At 42.9% G+C, this 20,245-nt stretch overlaps 1 protein-coding gene across 3 annotated transcripts in view; it reads left to right on the plus strand.

Moving 5' to 3' along the window:
• The window catches only part of sgsm2 (small G protein signaling modulator 2), a 111,011-nt gene that overhangs the window by 66,441 nt on the left and 24,325 nt on the right, over window positions 1-20,245 (plus strand). For all 3 annotated transcript variants that reach the window (XM_086260566.1, XM_086260564.1, XM_086260567.1), the window contains exons 4-5: window positions 17,827-17,994; window positions 19,677-19,744. In XM_086260566.1, the coding sequence (XP_086116692.1) occupies window positions 17,827-17,994; window positions 19,677-19,744 (236 nt within the window). The remainder of the gene's footprint in view (window positions 1-17,826; window positions 17,995-19,676; window positions 19,745-20,245) is intronic.

Here is a 20,245-nt window from a genome sequence, read left to right on the forward strand (position 1 = left end):
GGGGTTCAAGAGTGGTATGTTGGTCACGTGTCCGTCCGCCAGGCAACATAGTGCCGTACAAGTAGCGCGAAAAACAAACTTCAAAGTAGCGTTTAGCGGGAGTCGTGGATGACGAGCGGCGATAAACTTGCGAAAAGCAAGTTATGCCCAACTCCACCGGTGGATTCTGACAGCGTGGAAAAGTGTGAAAACATCCACGATCACCAACGGATTTCGAAGGGCTGGACTGCTGCATGATGGAGAGGAGGACACTGCCACGGCCCTTCAGAGGGTGTTCGACTCTGACACTGACAACGAGGATTTCTTTGGTTTTGAAAGTGACAACGAAGGAGAGAAGCTGAGAGTGGATGACGAAGCCATCCTGGGCCTGTTCGTATCCGACACTGGAGAAGAGGACTTTGGTGGTTTCAGTGCGCAGGAAGAAGAGAAAGATGGTGAATGACTGACTTTTCTTCTTGTTAAAGCCGTGTCGCTGCACCTGAGCCTGAAAGGTAGTCCGGATCTATTTTTCTGGTGTGCTGTAGGTTATTGTTATGTACTACATGTGCAAATATGTACCCATAACTTGTTTTTCAAAATATTAACAAAAGGGGTGTGTCTCCAAACAGCCATCTCTTTCCTGACAATTCCCTTTGTGCATATTCTCTTACATATGATAAGTCAACATTGAAACACCTGCGGCCTTTAGTCAGGTGCGGCTAATGTATGTACAAAACAGGATTTTCCCCTGATTTTAGCTTGTGCGGCTAATATTCAGGTGCGCTTTGTAGTCCGGGAAATACGGTACATAAATTCTTCTTCATCTTCTCCTGTTTTACTGGCAGTTGGCACCATTTAATTAGAGCAGGTAGTTGTACTGCCCTCTAGTGGAAGAGAATGTAATTGTTCTGCCCTGATAGCTTAGAGTACTAATCAGGTGAAACCAGATAATCTTCCATGGCAAAGGTCTAGGTGATGTCAGACACCTGGAGACTTGGCGGGGAAAAGCGAATGGTGGCTCAGAGTTAAACAAATACTGGACTCAATCGATAAGCGACTGTCCAGCTTTCAGGTTTCAGCTGTGGGACTTTGTCACTTGTCTAACTGAGAATGTGACCCAGCTGAAGAAAATAAAAAAATAAAAGAGAGTGTCATCGATCTCCAGGCCCGTAGCATGAGATTACCTTCAGGTAACTTTTGAGGAGCAAAAGTTACCATTAAAACCTTCATGAAGACCCACCTGAAGCTTCGGGAAGACACTGTAAAGAACATCACCTTCCACCGTGTTCATCGCAGGGAGCCAGGAGACCGCGACCTGTTGTGGCCAAATTCAAAGATTTCATGAGGAGACGGTGAAGAGTCGCGACCCCAGCACCTCTCCCTGGTTGTATTAACGCCACTCCAGATGAGAATGCACTTCCTTTTTCTCTCCTCCTCTTCCCTTATCTGTCTAGCTTATTCATGTCAATTTGTTAATGCAACGTGACGTCATAACAGATCAATCACCCTCAGTCACCGCAGCGTAAACGTGACGGTTACTATGTTCTTGTTTTCCTTCGAGTTTCCCTTTCATCTCTGCCTCTTGGCCCTTTGCATGTTCTTCTTCCTTTTCTCTTCCCTCACTCTACAGATCAGCTGTTTTCCTACTTAGTTACAAACAGCGTACTCTTTTCACTCCTTCTCAACCCCAACGTCCCCCCAATTAGTTTTCTTTCTTGTTTTTCTGCTTCTGCACCCTTGGTCTTTACACAAAGATTATTTCATTTGCACACCACGATCACGCAGATACACACTCAGTGTCACCACATCCACTACATCATATAAGTTAATGTGCACACATATAATCAGACAACACCAAACACCACTCGGGTCTACATACTGCCACACTTTCTTACAACCGATCGACGTGTTTTTTCTCATTCACTTGAGCGTCAAATGCAGCGTTCAACATTAACTACACACACCCACAAACTATGGGCAGGATGAGTTGCAGCAAGAAAGCCATCGCTAGGACATCAGAATAAGACAAAGAGGCTTGCTTGGGCCATGAAACACCACCATTGGACTACTGAAGACTGGAAGAAGGTATTATGGACTCATGAATCAAAATTTGGATTTTTGTAGAATCTTTGTACGCCGTCGAGTAGGTGAAAGGATGGTTGCACAGTGTGTATCATCAACTGTCAAACATGGAAGAAGAAGTGTGATGGTCTGGGGCTGTTTTTCTGGATCCAGGGTGGGTGACTTGTACAGAGTGAGAGGCACCCTGAACCAAAAGGACTACCACAGCATTCTGCAGCACCATGCAGTACCCTCTGGTACCCACATAGCAAAATTGGTATGGCCCGGATCTGGACTACACAATGTGCCTACACAAGGCCCACATACCGCAAAGAATGACGGCCCTTTGGTGGCCCAGACCTGGTTTGCCAGAGGTGGCCCACACATGGGCCAGCACAAGGCCAGTTGCAGATGCACTGGTGGCCCTGTGCTGGCCCAGAACAGTTTCAGCTCTGGCCCCAGATGTCAGCCTAATGTGGGCCTTAATCAAGCCATGTAATAAGAACATGTGCCAGAATGTAATAATGCAAAAGTAACATGACGAAACTCTGTTTAGAGAGTGAGTGGACTGATTCTTGAATAACGCTTTTCTACTCTCCCAGATTACTCAAAGTGCTCTATACAACACGCCACACTCACCCAATAACAAACATGAGTAAACCGTCACTAGGTTTTGGATAAAGTGTACACTCACAAACCTGTCAAACCTGCATTTGAAACGTTGGTGTGTACTGTGTTCATCGCAGTACCACCACATTGCTAAGAAGACTGTCCCCATGAAGTGGAAAAACAAAAATAATCTTAGTATTAACCGATATAGAGCTCTTTTGCTGGACCATATTAGCCTTGAGACAGCCTCTGCCGCCACATCAGATCAATCTCTCTGGGTTCCTTTGATCGCTCCATCACCTAGTGGGGTTAGGGGGGCGTACGGACTTGGGGGGTCTGGCGGTTGCCTAGGGGTGGGTTTCTTGGGGGGTTCTGTGCAGGAGCTGTGGTTCTGACCAGAATGGGGCTTCGGTGACTCTTGGGTGGTGTTTTTCTGGCGGCTGCCTGGCCTGGTCACCGCTCTGCTCCTTGGCAGGTCCAGGGTGGGCTTGGAGACTTGAGATACAGGGGGCACTACGCCTTCGAATTAGGGTTCTGGTTGGGCCTGGGGGGTTTGGGCCGTGGTTGGTGCATGCGCTGGGGCCCTGCCCAAGCCCGGGGGTCTTCGGTGCATTGGTGGAGGAGGAGGTTTTTGCCATCTTTTTGCAGGTGCTCTCTACTTTGACTTTTGTTTGCTGGGTGATGCTGTGTATGAGCTAGTTTGTGCATATTAGCATATTTAAGTCATAATGGTAGACAGAAGAATTTGCTTGTAGTTTTTTTTAATTGTGAGATTTTTAAAAGATGTCCAGTAGCATTTTAAATTATTGACAACATCTGCCTGATTCCATCGATTCTGGGCTTATTGATTGAACTTGTTAAATTAGGTGTTTTCACTTCAAAGGCTACTGTTGCATTATTGTTAGTCCATATTTATGTTTTAAAGTTTCACTATCTTCATAACGTCCACTTGGGCCCGGTTGGGTTCTAGAGCCATAAAATTCGTCATCAAAAGCACAAAGGTCCACTAGGACGTCCAAATGCCTTCCAGTTTTTGTAAAACACACAACTGGAGATATATCTCCAGTGTCTGTCACCAGCAGACACAATATCAGCTCAGTTGAGTGTTTGCTAAGGATGAATGGTCTGTGTGCACACCGTGATAAGCCTCAGGTCTGCATTGAGGTCTGCATGTGAGTGTGTGGATTACTTGCATCTTTCTGCATGTGTGCCTGCAGATACAGACTATGATAAACTGCTTCATCTACAGGCGCAGAAGTACTAGCTGAGCTGTTTGCTTGGTCATTAATTGTACCACATGGCTACCACACACACACACACACCTCCATATTTGCATAAACTATGTGCAGGCAGAATGTGAACCACAACATCATTGCGACATGGCTGCGTTATTTGATGTAAAGCTGAGTTAAACGTGTTTGGGTACACTGGGTGCTCAGCGCTGCGTCTTCATATCAGCGTAGTGTCTCTCATTCATCTGTCACATCTGGTCGGCCTTTTCCCTCCCGAGAGACTGCACACAACATTAAAGCCTATTGTTGTGTGTAAATGTGGTTTGCACAAATCACATCCCTGTGCTAGAATCCATACATCCAGTCAAGCACACTCAGAACGAACACACACACACACACACACACACTCCCAGACAATGCTCTCTGTCATCCTACCTCAGGGCTCCATCTCTCATTTACCCTGTTTGCCATGGCAACATGGTTTGGCCCACTGGCGGTGAAAGAATCGCTGAGCATGATGGGAAACGAGAGGCCAGAGAAAGAATATGAGCAGAGATCAACAGTGGACTAAAGAGTTATGGGGGTGAAGTGAGTAGTAATTACAGCAGAGCATGAGGGGTTTGACTTCTGTGTGTCACCGACTACAGTGGACAACCTGCCTCGATGCTTTCTCTTTATGATTTATTGTTTTACAACCATCCTTCTGTCACTACTGTGATAAGCTATCAGCTTTGTTGCTATTCATAAACTCTACGGGTGCAACTCACACATGCAGTTATTAGTGCAGTAACAGATGAAAAGAAGTGTCCAAAGCAGATTCTGAACCAGGCTGTGAACATGCTTTTTAATAATGTTATTGGCAGTGTTGGGACTAATGCGTTATTAAGTAACGCGTTACAGTAACTACGTTATTATTGTGGTAACGAGCACGGTAACTAGTTATTATGCCAAAATCAGGAACGCGTTACTCATTACTGGGATTTAGATAGGGTCGTTACTCGTTACTTTGTGTGGTGGCTATCGCGGAGCTTCCACAGATTCAGTAACATTAGCAAGTGGTGGAGGCCAGCAGGTGGATGAGGGAAGGGGAGGCAAGAGGAGAGACCCGAAGCGCTGCTGGTCCGAGAGTGTCAGCCTGTCAGGTGAACTGAACTTCAGGTAAGAAGTTATGACCTGCAGTCTCTCTGGGTCAGATATGAACCAAGTTTAGGTGGAGTTTATTTTCGTTATGCTGACTTTTTCGTACTGCGTGCTAGCTAGCATGACGGAGTTTCTATACAGCTGGGTGGTGCTATGTTACTGATGTTGAACTTTATTTTGTTCATAAGGTTAATTATTAGAGCTGCCAACCGTCCCGTAAAAAACGGAATCGTCTGGTATTCAGAGAAATTATTACGGGTTTCCTGTTGAGGTGAAAAGGAACAGTTTGTCCCGGACTTACTGAAATATCTGAGCCTGGCTTTTTAAGTAAGGGATGAATAACTGCATGCTTAAACTCACTTGGTACTTGACCTGACAAGAGGCTGGTATTGATTATGTTTAAAATATGTGGTCCAACAGTAGGAAACACCTCTTTCAGAAAACGGGGTGGAACGACATCATTCGGAGAACCACACGGTTTAGCACTTAACACAAGCTTCTCTAGTTCAGGTAGAACAATTTGCGCCAGAAACAGGAAACCAGCGGATGTCGTGCTAAACAGGAGCACGTTTAAGCTCGATCAGCTGTTGTTAGAATTTATTTAATATTAATTTCTAGTATCAGCTGATGTTTGCTGGAGCCACAGCTGTAAAGCTGCTGGTCATGATGTCGGTCTGGTTATCTGGTGAGAGGGAAACATGAAGATGAAACCAGGAGACGTCCTTACTGGATCATCAGAGCTGAACAGGTGATGGAGAAACAGTTTTACCTTTTAGGTGACATGAATGAGTTGAAGTTATGAACTGTTTCTGAGAGACAAATAACACCAGGATCCTTTTCTAAGTAGCTGACAGCTGGTAACTGTGCAGGGGCGGGTCTAGCAAAGTGTTGCCAGGGGGGCATGTAGGGCATTAAAAGGGAGAGGGGGGCACAAAGAAATACTTTTCTTTCTTATTCTCATTTAAAATGTCTCACTTTTAAAAAAAATAATTATCTGAGTCTTGCAACAAACGATTGATGCATATATACCATCAGAACAGTGTACATCACTGTCACAACAGTGTTTGTTTTCATTCAAAGGCTTTATGGTTTTTCCTATAATGGCGGGCCGCTCTCTAGTCAAAACGCCCGGGACGATTTTCTGTCCCAGTCCAGCCCTGTAAGCAGCTCATCTGCAGTCTGGTGTTACCTACATCTTCCTATTCAGAAGGCAGAATTTCCGAGTTCTGAGTACAATCAAAGCACCACGACTGCAGTTTTTGTGTTGGATGTAAAAAGCTAGGATAGAATCAGGCGTGGGATTTCTCTCGTGGAAATGTGCACATTATCTTTTCCTTTGGTAGGTGGCACAGTGCACTTGTGGCAAGTAAGCAAGCTAGAAGACTGGCAAAGTTATGGAAGAAACACATTAACAAGAGAATTCTGAGTAAAACCAAAGTTACTTTCCCTAGTAACTAGTTACTCTGAAAGTAACGAGTAACTTGAAGTAACTAAGTTACTTTTGATGGAAGTAACTAGTAATGTAACTAAGTTACTAATTTAAAGTAACTTACCCAACACTGGTTATTGATAATGCTCATTCCATGGGATTCTGCAGTTTTTGGAACTTCTCCCCTGACTTCATTTTTCAGCTTCAGCAGTCACTGCTTGGTTCAAAGATGCTTGGGAACCATTTGAATTCTAAGTCGGCTAATCGAGTGCCTGATGGGTCAGAGCGTAAGCCATGTTATTATAGATTCTCCTAAACACATCACATGCACGTAAAGTTTGTGCTATGACAACTAGACAGCTGTATGGATACACTTAGTGTGTGTGTGTGTGTGTGTGTGTGTGTGTGTGTGTGTGTGTGTGTGTCCTACTTTTTCACAGCCTGTTTAGTTTTGGATTAACGATTAAGAGTTTTGATGGTTACAATCTGGGATGAGTGATTTAGGAATACAGTAATGTTAGTGAATGTACTCAAAAGGAGAGACAAACGATGATGTCTCTCTTTATTTGTAGCTTTTATCCTACACATTGTCATGGTCCTGGGTCATTTTGACCCAGCGTTTTGTGTTTCCTTGAAGTTCATTTTTGTGCCTTGTGTTTATTCTGATTTTGTATTAGTTTAGGGTTGAACCTGAAGTTCAGTGTTTTATCAGCCCTACCTGTGTCTGTCCTCGGTGCTCTGTTCATGTCCCCGTAGGGTTGCCAACCGTCCCTTGAAAAACAGAATCGTTCCGTATTTAGAAACAAAAGTATTGAGCTGAAAAGGGTATGCACTTTGTCAAATGGTTAAAAAAATAACTACACACACAAAAACAAGAGCTAAGAAATTCCCCACACTGGGAAGGGTGAAGACAATCGGGTCGCCCAGCCCTGGCCAATTAGGCGTCCTTTTTTTTTTTTTTTTCAGGGAGTTGGCAACCCTATGTCCCCGTGTTGTGTTGTAAATCAGTCTGTGTGTTTCCTGCTTTACTTTGAAGGCTCGTGTTCTGGATTTCCTGTTCTATTCTGAAGGTCTGTGTCTGTTGTCATTGTGTTCAGCTTGTGTCCTCCAGTCATTGTGTGTATTAGGTTCAGCTGTTCTCCCCTCCTGTGTGTGATTACCCGATTACCTTGTGGGTGTCGGTCTGTGTTCGTTGTCGGCTCGTCTGCGTTCTATGGTGTTTCGTTCCTGTCTCTGCGGCTCTCTGCCCCGCACCACTTTTGTATGCTCTCAGGTTTGTCGTTTAGTTCTCCCAGTTTAGGTTTCTTCAGTTGTTTTGTCATGCCTCACTGCTTGCTTGCCACTATCCCACCTTGTAAATAAACGTCACACTTCATCAGTCAGTTGCCTGCATTTTGGATCCTTTTCATTCCACTACACGACTGCTGGCCCAGCCGTGACACACATGAAATGGAAGTCACCACAGGGATACAAAAAACATAATAAATCAATGTCAGTAAAAATGCCAAGTCTGAAGCAGGTAAACAGGTGAGTGCTACTGTTAACTTGTTCTGTATGTCAGTATTAGGCTAAGCTAAAATATTTTTCTACAGATAAAAAAAATGTGGAGTGCTTTGTCAGATTTGTGGTATCTCTTCTCTCTGTGTATTTCCAGAATTTTACCCTCCCTCACTAAAAGCACCTTACATTTAAGCATTCTTAAGACCGTTTCTGATCACTGTAATCAAATCAGTTATTTGTTGACATTTTAGAATGTGTAAAGCCTAGAGACGAAGGAGAGACAGCACTGTGTGGGCAGCCATGTTTTCAGAAAGGATATTTACACAGTAAATCAAACCTCCTGAAACTACAAATAGATTACACTTATGAGAGAAGATGCTTTGAGGCAACACATCCACATTAAATGCATAATAGCCTGATGGCTTATGAATAATGCATGCACAGTGGGGTAATGTTATACTCGCATTCAGTCAGCAACACCGTTAGTCTTTGGATAGACATGGTTTGTCACACATGGTTTTCATTCTCGAGTTTGGTATTTTGACTGCAACCAGCAGGATTTTTGCAGAGCCTAAATGTATATCTTTAGACAAGAAGGTGGAGTAATAAGTTGCTACTAATTGCTACTGCACATTAATAGTATGTGTTAGAGATGGACCGATCCGATATTACGTATCGGTATCGGTCCGATACTGACCTAAATTACTGGATCGGATATCGGAGAAAAATAAAAAATGTAATCCGATCCATTAAATATCAGGAAAGCACCTCACAAAACTTGCAACACGCCGTAACTCACCTCAGAACGTTAGCAGTATGCATCACGTGATAGAGCAGCTGTGGCATGCGGGACCTGTCGGTGGTCTGGATAGCATTTGGAGCTTCGCTAGCAACCCGGCATTTCATCTCCGACAAAGTTATCCCCGAGAGAAGTAAAGCAAGTGTGTAAGTCCATCTCTGAATGTTTGTAAAGCATTCCTGCGTTAAGCTTAACAAGCGATATATGGAGCGACTGCCTCTTCTTGCTGCTACTTCAATCATGAAACTGCTTAATGATCAGCTGATCGGCTTTTCTGTCGCGAGTCTGTCTCTGGTTTGTTTTTGGCCCACTTTGCACCAGAAAGAGGAAACCAGCGGCTGAACAACAGCAGCATGTTTAAGCTTGATAAGCTGTTGTTAGAATTTATTTAATATTACTTTCTACTCGAGGATCTTTTTCTACGTAGCTGACGGCTGGTAACTGTGCAGGGGCGGATCTAGCAAAGTTTAGCCAGGGGGGCCGACAGGGCATTAACAGGGAAAAGGGGGCACAAAGACATACTTTTCTTTCTTATTCTCATTTAAAATGTCTAGCTTTTAATAAATAATTATCTGACACCCAAAGTTTTAATTTGATGCAAAATGAATAGAAGTCCATTACTGTATATAGTGACTATTAAGTCTAATATATATACCCTAGTAAGCTATACTACTTTTTCCTTTGGGAAGGTACCATCTGTGCAGTCTGCAATTTTGTTGAAGAAAGATGTTGAATCTATTTAATATTTCTTGAAAAATAATTGATTTCTGTGCCTTTTTTTTCACACTGCATCAAATTAAGGTTGATTACGTCGATTAAGCATCATGAGGTGGAGCGTGAGGGGTGGTTCCCTATTTTTTATTTATTTATTTTTGTTGTTGCTGGGAGTTGGAACCCTATTAGTTAGGTTGCTTAATATTTATGCTAAGTACTCTTTAAAATACCAGAATAGAAATTTTTGCGTCATAACTTTTGCACTGTCCACTTCCTGCTGTGACAAAACAAATTTCCCACGTGTGGGACTAATAAAGGTTATCTTATCTTATCTTATCTTATAGGGAGGATGGTGTAGGTTTAAGTTTATTAGATTGATCAGTATTGCTGAACTATGAAATATTTTTTTTTTGCATACAGGTATAACAGAATAGCTTTAGTGTAGTTGTTGTTTTAAACTTGAGTATGAACTTATACAAAATGCAGCAAGATATTTAAAAAAACAGTTTTGTTGATTAAAAAACACTATATCGGATTCATATCGGTATCGGCAGATATCCAAATTTATGATATCGGTATCGGTATCGGACATAAAAAAGTGGTATCGTGCCATCTCTAGTATGTGTAAGATTTCACTGACCAGTGCATAACTATGAGTTAGCCTGATGGTTGCTGTGAGGATGATGATGAGAAAGCTGGTGGATTAACCCAAAACTCCACGTGAGGAGCTTGTTAATGATCTGAGAGCATCAAGAACATGTCTGAAGTTTGCCAGTGAACATCTCATCGACTCAGAGAAGGCTTGAAGCAAAGTGCTGTGGTTAGATGGAACCAAAACCGAACTCTTTGGAATTAACTTAAGCTCCTGTGTGCATCTGCTACGGAAACAGGATGACTTCACTGCGTTATGAGGCCAATGGATGGGGCCATATTCTGCAAAATCTACACAAGAACTTCCTTCCCTCTGCCAGAAATCTGAAGCCAGGCCATGAATGGGAATAATACTTAACCAAAACGTGCTGCCAAAGTATGAACATTAAGGTCATCAGTCCAGATCTCACTCCTATGCGGTCTTTGAGTCTGACGTTATTAGCCATGTCTGGGCCCAAACTCTGCTGCAGGTCCCTGAGTCACACAATCACAGCAGCATCACTGAAGCCTTTCATCTTTAATAAAATGATCAGCGTTCTGCTCTACCAGGTGTAACAATTAAGTTTAACATCCAGGCATCCATGAAAACGGAATTTATTAAATTTAACGGAGATGAAGTTAGCAGGAAGTTAGCTCGCTAGCTTCCACCTAAACATGATATAGCATGTTCTGACTGAGAGATTTCTGAAAGAATTCAAACGTACAGCTCTGCTATCACTTCCAACACAAATGAAGACAGAAAACTAAACAGCAGTGACGTTTGTTGGGTTACTGAAGTTGGGCTACCTGGTATATAATGATCATGTGCTACGCAATGGCGTGTCCAGCGGGGTGGCCTGGGGGGGCACAGGCCACCCCCCCAACCAGACTGGCCACCCCAGGTGCCACCCCAAAGGCAAAACAATACAATTCAATCAAATATCAAATGTCCGATTATGTTTTCACGGTGAAGCTCAGATATCCGATTGTAAGTGAATGCAGCATCGGCTTCTGCGCTATGTGCATCACGTTAGCAAAGGTAGGAGAGCCAAGCACAAAGACGCACCGCAGGAAACAATTTTTCGGTGAAAGAAAATGAGGACAGAATAAATGTCCCGGTAAGTAATATTAAGTTTGTTGAGTTTAGTAAACTTCGGTGAAATTAGAATACCAAGGAAAAAATAACACTTAAAGAATTATTGCAGCCATCGAATATTTCAGACAGTATGCTACTGAGGGCAGCTAACATAAGAGTTATGCGTTATAAGATATAATCTAAGTCGTAACATTGCTGTATGGAGCTGCAGATTTGGTTGCAGGTTAACATCGCTGGACTGGCCATCGGGCATACCGGGCATATCCCCAGTGACTTATTTATTATTTTTATTTTGTAACGGCATGAACAGTGAGAGGTGGTGGATTGGCCAGATGCAGGTCGATGTGTAGAAATAACTCCGTTGTTTGGTGGTGGCTATGACGGGGCTTCCACAGAGGCAGCGGGTGGATGAGGGAAGGGGAGGCAGGAGGAGAGACCCGAAGCAGCCACCAGTCTGAGTGTCAGGTGAACTGAACTTCAGGTAAGAAGTTATGAGCTGCAGTCTATCTGGGTCAGATATAAACTAAGTTTAGGTGGAGTTTATTTTCATGTTGCTGACTTTTTACTGTCAGTTGCAATAACTCATACTGCCCGAGCTAGCATGACGGAGTTTCTGTACAGCTGTTCAGTTGCTATGATGTTACTGATAGTGAACTTTATTTTATTCATAAGGTTAGTTAGTAGAGTTGCCAACGGCTCCTTAAAAATGGAATGGTCCCTCATTCAGTGAAAATATTACACGTTTCGTATTGAGCTGAGAAGAGACGCAGTTTGTCCCGGACTTTAGCTAGAATGGAAAAAGACACAAAGCTGGAGTTATTCTGTGTGTTTACGCTGCACAGCTGCCTCTTCTCTCATCTCCCCTCCCTCTTCTGTTGCTACTTCAATCATGAAACTGATCAATGATCAGCTGATCGTCTCTCTTGTTTATTTATCGCCCACTTTGTGCCAGAAAGAGGAAACCAGCAGATGTCGCGCTAAACAACAGCAGCACGTTTAAGCTTGATCAGCTGTTGTTAGAATGTATTTAATATTAATTTCTAGTATCAGCTGATGTTTGCTGGAGCCACAGCTGTAAAGCTGCTGGTCATGATGTCTGTTTAGATATGTGGTGAGAGGGAAACATGAAACCAGGAGATGTCCTTACTGAACCATCAGAGCTGAACAGGTGATGGAGAAACAGGTTTAGGTGACATGAATGAGTTGAAGGGAAGTTATGAACTGTTTCTGAGAGACAAATAACACCAGGATCCTTTTTTACGTAGCTGACAGCTGGTAACTGTGCAGGGGCGGGTCTAGCAAAGTTATGCCAGGGGGCCAGGTAGGGCATTAACAGGGAGAGGGGGGCACAAAGAAATACTTTTCTTTCTTATTCTCATTTAAAATATCTCGCTTTTATTAAATAATTATCTAAATCTTACAACCAAAGTTTTTATCTGACGTAAAATGTATAGAAATCATACATATACCAACAAGACTGTACATCACTGTCACAACAGCATTTGTTTTCAGTCAAAGTCTTTATGGCTTTACTACCTGGTGGGCCGGTCTGTAGTCAAAATGCCCGATTTTCTGTCCCAGTCCAGCCCTGCAGGTTAATACTGGCAGTGTCACCATGCCAGCTGACTGTATTTCATCATCAGCCAGTGTTGTTCTTTATCAATATTACCAAAGTTTACCATAAGGCAGCAGAGAAAGTATTTACTTGCTTTCAGGTTTCATTCAAATGTTAGTCTTTTCAGTTGTTTCTCCACTTTTTTCCTGTTTCAAAATCAAACACCAGTTTGTGAGAAGATTATCTTCTTTTTTTAACAGGCAGATAAAGTTTTGCATTGGCATTGGCTAATTTGTCAATTGTTTGTTACAAATGTTCGTATTTTAATATTCAAAAATGTTTTTGCCCAAAACATATGTGCACTATATGTCAGTAAAAATACTATGCAAATATTGCTGTCCTTGACTGCTGAGTAAACACTGACAAAGCACTGATTGTATCTCTTGTACTTTATCAACGCAGTATCTAAAAACTTTGCACCGTAGTGGTTAAAATCTCATTCTAATAAGAGTTAAAAGCGCATTCGGTTATTAGGTTTATAGGATTATTGAATTATGGTTAATGGTTGGTAGAATTTTTTTTTTAAACATTATCTGCCAATTACATCTGCCACCCTTCTCCAAATCTGTGCCCCTACCTGGCCCCCCCAACAAAAATTTTCTAGACACGCCACTGGTGCTACGTGATCGCTAGCGTGACAAAGTTATGTTAACATAACATAAACAGTGAAGCTGGAGGATGAACGCTAACTTTTTTCCACTCGATAAAAGTTAACGTGAGGGTTCCTGATGGTTAGGGACAAATGCAATCGCATAGCAGGATGCTGTAAACGGACCAAACGTCAGTCAGGAGAACAACTGAGATAATCCATCATTAGTCATTAATATACCGCAGCATGGGCTGGGCTGTAGTTACATCGTAAGGGTTTAAAAACTGAGCTTTAAAATGATGAGCGGTAATAAAAACCGAGAGAGGCCGACAGCGATCACTGACTGTTTTTAGGGGCTTGTTGAGATTAAATAGAACAAGATACAAAGCATTAAAACATGTTAAAAACACAACAACCTTCTTAAATGCAGACTACTTTGGGCCCGGAAGCAGAATTCGTCACGTCATCACTTAAAGACCGGATAGAAAATCTGTGGAGGCTGAAACTTCGAGATGAGCAGCAGCCAAGAAACCTCAATGATTTTGAGTTTCTGTAAAGAGGAGTGCATTAAAATCCCTCCTGAGATGTGTGCAACAAACGTCTTAACACTGGCTAGCAACAGTTTCAAACCAAGCACTAAGTCATGTTTTGCTTGGGCATCAAATACTTATTTCATTTAATGCATTTTTAATTTTATGTGTTTTTCTACATTGTTGCTTCTCTCCATTTAAAAGGAAGCTACCATAAGAGTTAGACATGTAGGACTGCTTTCATTTATTTGCACAATGTCACAAAATTATTCATGTCAGTCTCAGAGTAAAGCTAGCTAATGCATTTATTACTTCTAGGCTGGACGTATATGATTCATTATAATCTGGCAGCTCTAAAAACTCCTTTAGCTTAACCAGAAGCTGGAAACAGAGAGCACTGGGTCCCCATTAAACCCAGAATCAAATTTAAAATCCTTCTCCTCACATACAAAGTCTTGAATATCATAGCAGAGCCTTCGGCTTTCAGGTGCCTCTACTATGAAACCAGGTCCCAGTTTGGACTGGACAGAATCCAAAGTGCACAAGAGAGATGAAGAAGAGAGTGTAGGCAGGGTGGAGTGGCTGGAGATGAGTGTCAGGGAGGATTTGTGACAGAAGGAAAGCAGAAAGAGTGAAAGGGAAGGTTTACAAGTGATGGTTTGGAGACAGTAGTACTGGGAATAAGACAGAAGGTCGATCTGGAGGTGGCAGATGTTACGGTCTGGAGTCTGCTTCTTGTATAGTGGTTTTCTACTCTGAGCATTTAAAGCACTCAATCACACAAGCACTTTCTGCTGTATCTATTATTGTACGATCTACTGTGCAAGATAAACGCCTTGAGGCGGCTTTTGTTGTGATTTGGCACTATATAAATAAAGTTGAATTGAATTGTTTTCTACCCAACATTCATACTCTGATGGATGCATCGGGGAGCAACTTGAAGTTCGTACCTTGCCCAAGGATATTTGGCATATAGACAGGGATCAAACTACTGCGCTACAGCCATCCTGCCAGTGACCGGATGGACAGGATTATAAATGATCACATCACAAAGACAGCTTGAGTTAGGCCAGTGGTTCCCAAACTTTTTTTGCTAGCCCCCCTTTGTTTCACAAGGAAAATGTTCGCACCCCCCCCCCACCACGCAAACACATCCTCCAACCACACACGCCCATATTTTGCTCCATTGCAGTTTATTTCACACCTTAAACTTATTGTAAACAATTAAGCAAATAAAAGTAAACTGCAATAAATTACAGGTAGTAATAGAATAAACTACTAACTCTTTTACGCTACGTCCGCACCTACACAGGTGATTTTGAACACGCAGCTGTTTCGTCCACGTAAACGGCGTTTCGAATCATCGAAAACTGAGATTTTTTAAACTCCTTTTTTGCGTTTACGTGTGGACGAGGAATACAGAGTTCGTTACGCAACGTCAAAGGTATGTGTCTTTTTCACGTCACGCTGTGGCCACGTTATTGTTTACATGAGATGAATTGCAGAATGATAGAGACGAAATGCTGTTAATCTGACTGTCTGCAGGTTTTACACACAGTTACTGTCCCTCCATTTACAAAGGCAGAGGCGTCACAGTGTCATTATTTTACATGTAGTTGTTTTTTGTCCTGTGTAATAATATTCAACATTGCTGTCAATACATTTTTAAAAAATGCCTCTCTGTGCAAAATGGGTTTAAAAACATAAACAGCTGTGAGATCCTGTTTGTCCGTGATTTGAACCGGGGAACAAATCGTGGCAGGATCAGCCTGATGTTATTTGTATCCCGCTGTAACTTTACTGTATAAAGAGCAAACATCTCCAAAATGTCAGGAGTAGTTAGTCATTACAAAAAGTGTTTGTGAACTAAAAATCAAGAATGTGGGATCCTGTTTGTCCGTGATCTGGAGAGCCCAGCGCTGCTTCCGACAGGGAAAACTAATTCTGTCACAGAGACCTACCTTGGCACATCTCCTGCTTTGCGTTTGTGTGGGAGCCCCGTCAAAAACCTGTCCATGATGCTAGCAGTGTCCAAGCGTTTGTTTTTTTTGTTTGTTTGTTTTTTCACACCACGCCCCCCCTGCAATGGCTCTGCGCCCCCTAGGGGGCGGGCCCCACACTTTGGGAACCTCTGAGTTAGGCAGTTTGGAGACAAAGTTAGAGAGACAAGGTGGAGATGGTTTGGAGATGTGCAGAGGAAGGACACTGGAAATACTGGACAAAGGATGCCAGGCAGGAGGAAAAGAGGAAGCTGAGAGAAGATTCATGGATGTAGTGAAGCAGACGTCTGTGACGATAGAGTGAGGCAAATGATCCTCTGTGGCGAGCCCCGAAGAGAGCAGCTGGAAGAAGAACGCTATTCTCTCGGTCACACGCACGCACGCACACACACACACACACACACTCACTCACTCACTCACTCACTCACTCACTCACTGGGGGATTGCTATCATCGTGACTGTGGCAGCCGAGCCACATTCAGCACAGACGCACAAACGCATCCTCATTAGCTTGTAGAAGTGTGTGTGTGTGTGTGTGTGTGTGTGTGTGTGTGTGTGTGAGTGTGTGAGTGTGAGTGGCTTTGTTTGATTGCTGTTGAAACACCAAAGATCAAACTCAGTCGGAGATGAAAGTGCTCGTCTCTCAGCCTGATGTTAGTCATCTGTATCCAGATTCATGAAATGCTTCTCACAGCTCAGGTCCAGAATAAAAGGACACATTTTGCTTGACGTTGAACAGATTTACTAATAAAGCAGCCGGTGTTTAGCTATTATAAATATTAATAAGTTATAATGGGCTATAGTAAGTATTGTGCTGTTAAATGCTGCCTCCTCATGGCCAAAGGTGCAATTTTGAGTCAGCCTTTGCACAGCGTATAAAACAAATTCATTCCTTGTTTGCTTGTGTTACTGGAGACCATTAATGACATTTTCAGATACTTTATGAGGTCTTGAAGCAAAATCTACATACATCCAATAATGTTTGTCAGGGAAAAAAAGTTTTTTTTTTATTGTAATTATCAAATATTAAATGCTTTTAAAGAGGCAGGAAAAAACTAACTGGTCAAATGCAGCATAGCTGAGCATGAGCTGTGTTTCACGCTCCACACCTGTTCTTTGTATAATTATTTAATTTTCACTGAGCTGAAAAACAGATACAAGTCTGTGTGTTAGCTGGAAGTGCAAAAGAAAATCGATAGTCATAATATTTGTCAGGTAAATGTAAAAGAATGGTCCAACCACACAAACACAGTCAGAAGGTCCAGCTTAGACACTCTGGTCATGTTTGTGCATTTAAGATTTACAGGTATTCAATTCAGTTTTATTTACACAGCGCCAAATCACAACAACAGTCGCCACAAGGTGCTTTATAATGTAAGGTAAACCCTACAATAATAGATACAGAGAAAAACCCAACAATCATGTGACCCCCTATGAGCAAGCACTTTGGCGACAGTGGGAAGGAAAATCTCCCTTTTAACAGGAAGAAACCTCCAGCAGAACCAGGCTCAGGGAGGGGCGGGGCCATCTGCTGCGACCGGTTGGGGAGAGAACAAATGCTCTCAAAGGTTGGGGAGAGGTTGAGAGGTATTGAAATAGATACAGTAAGTTAGTCATTGTTATAACGTATCTTCTGCAGAGCCGTTTGAAGGCAGAGAAGTGTAAAAATGGAACTGTTTTGCCCATTTTTCAAATCTCACATAGACTCATTGTAACATTGTAACGTGTCTTTTATCCTTATCCATGATGTTTATTTATTCTTTATCTGTAACTGATAAAGTTTAGGTTCTTTTGCAGGTTGAAATTTATATAAGTGTAGGTCAGCATCAGCCGTAGAAATCCTGTGTGTCATGAGCGCTCCTGCAGGCTGGTTAATTACAGTAACTGGTGCTTTGTTGTGCAGGAGAACCCAGAGCGTGGGCCACGAACCCCTGAGGAGACAAGGCTCTTCCACCACCAGCCGGCCCCCTCAGCCCCTCTCCGCCCAGGCCATCAAACACATCTGGGTCCGCACGGCTCTCTTCGAGAAAGTTCTGGACAAGATTGTGCAGTACATTGTGGACAACTGCAGGTGAGTTTGTTTTACTGTCTGGTGTTGCACTGTGGTGACTCACAGCAACCTACTCCAGGCTTTGTTGTACCTGAATAAATGATCTATTTATGCGGCCCATTCTTCTCCTGTGTTTGCTTTGTTCTGCGTTCTGTCTGGCTAACAACCACTGTGTGTTTCGACAAGCTGTCCACACACTGCAATTCACTGATCAAAGCTTCAGACATGAAGTGCACTGATGGGGTTCACAAACATGGCAACGGTTATCAGACAACCCTAAACAAGACTTGTGCGGTTTTGCTGTTGTATAGTTCCTGTTAAAAGCTGGGCAAATATTGTAAAGTCGGCGTTGTGTTCAGACAGCTGCAGCGGAGGTGATCTAATCTGATGTTAGACGCCCACGGTGAATGTCAAGGCCTCAGAAGTCCCTCAGAAGTAAAGAGCATCAAACAGCAACCTTAGTAAACCTTTATTCTGGCCTTTGTTCACTGGGCCTAACATCACACATACTGGGAAACAATATTGTTTCAGACGCGATGAGTGTTGGGGGTTTAGCTGTATAGGACATCCTAGCTGCTGATGCGTAAACTTATTATCCTTCCTCGTCCTTATTGGGAGGGAAGTAGAGATTTTTAATTTAACGCTGGTGTTGGATCAGCTCTCAGTATTGACAGATGCCTGAAGCCAGGGTATATTTATTTTATCGGGGATGCATCCTTAATGCACAGGCATATCTTCAACCTTTGAGAAATCACAGCACTTGGAAATAATGTGCGCGTGAATCAGCCGTCCAACCTTAACCGTCACGGTGAAGCACTCGGCCAGCGCTAATACACAGAAACGAGCCCATCAGTGATTCTTCTACTCACTCGGTCCTCTGGGTGTGCTGCTGCATTCATCATGTGCATAAAGTGTCACTGCAGCTTCTATACACTTACAGCAATCACACTGTTGAGTCAAGTGAAGGGGATAATGGGTGTGATCTCCTACACTTGGAGTATTTGATCACTTTTAAAGATGAACTGAGCAAACAATTGGTGCTTTGTCCATTTATGCTGTTTGATATTATCTTGGGTTTGCCAGACTTTTCTCTGACCTGCTCCCTGCCACATCCTGCGATCTGTTACGCCCCCTGTACGTCTACCTGTGCATTAGGCGGTGGCTCTAACCTGATGTTGAGATGCTTATCCTTAAATGTAGTCTTAATTTGTAATGAAGGTGGTGAGCTCAGATTGTATCTGTGGCAAAACCATTTCTGCTGCATGTTCTCTGCCACGCTCCTCGGGTGAAGTAGAACTCACTGTGTCATCCTGGAGGACAGAGTCATGGTGAACTCCCACAGAAACTACTGGGAACTGCTCACTCAGAGCGCTCTGTGGAAGTTTGGTGTTATTCAAATACAAGGTCACATTGTAGCTATTCAGCATGAGTTACCACGGTGATTTACACTGCAGCCAGCCAGAAACCACATCTTCTTAACCCATGTGATGGATCTGTGATGTAATGCAGCCACTACATATGAGTGAGGGGTGGTGATGTAATCAGGCAGGTGTGTCATCTGAGTTTCTAGCATGCGTTGCTGAATCCTTGCCTGTTCTTGGATAGTTGACAGATCATACTTTAACCTTTAACCTGCGCTCATCACCTCCAAACTGATCATATCTAGTGACGTGTTTCTTTCTTCTCTGTGTTTCTGACGGCAGTAAATACTATGAGAGGGAAGCTCTGATGCATGACTCAGTCTTTGGGCCCATCTTGGCAGCCCTACTAGGTGAGTATGTTAATGTATTTAATCACCAGAGGCCAGTAAAAAAGCATGCACAGCTGATCATCCAGGTGATTGTTCATATATTCATTTAAATTTGCAAACAAATACACAAGACAGCATTTTCATAACTGTTTGGAATTGGACAGCAGGCAGAGACTCGGAATCAGAGACACCGGGCAGTCAGACAGGAACAGGAAGCAAACAGCTTTGCCAGCTTGAGCAAACTAGAAAAAGTTAACTGCGAGACAGACTGGTGAAGAGAAAATAAACACTTTATCATCTCTGACTAAAGAGGGAGTTCGGGACACTGATGAGGCAGATAATGAGTGCTGATGAGGGGCGGAGCAGAGTATAGTCATGAACAGCTGGGACAGAGACGCACATTAATGTGTCCAAACACCTGCTGCATATTTGCTCCGCGCTGACAGAAAGAAAGAACTGAAACCATTTATGTAATGTATATGCATTCATATGGCACTTTTCTAGTCTGACCATTTAAAGTTC

The sequence above is a fragment of the Aulonocara sp. 'chitande type north' Nkhata Bay genome, linkage group LG14 (genome assembly GCF_057382095.1).
Source record: "Aulonocara sp. 'chitande type north' Nkhata Bay isolate Kocher_YH1m ecotype deep benthic linkage group LG14, A_spYH_male_GT1.1, whole genome shotgun sequence".
NCBI classification, from domain to species: domain Eukaryota; kingdom Metazoa; phylum Chordata; class Actinopteri; order Cichliformes; family Cichlidae; genus Aulonocara; species Aulonocara sp. 'chitande type north' Nkhata Bay.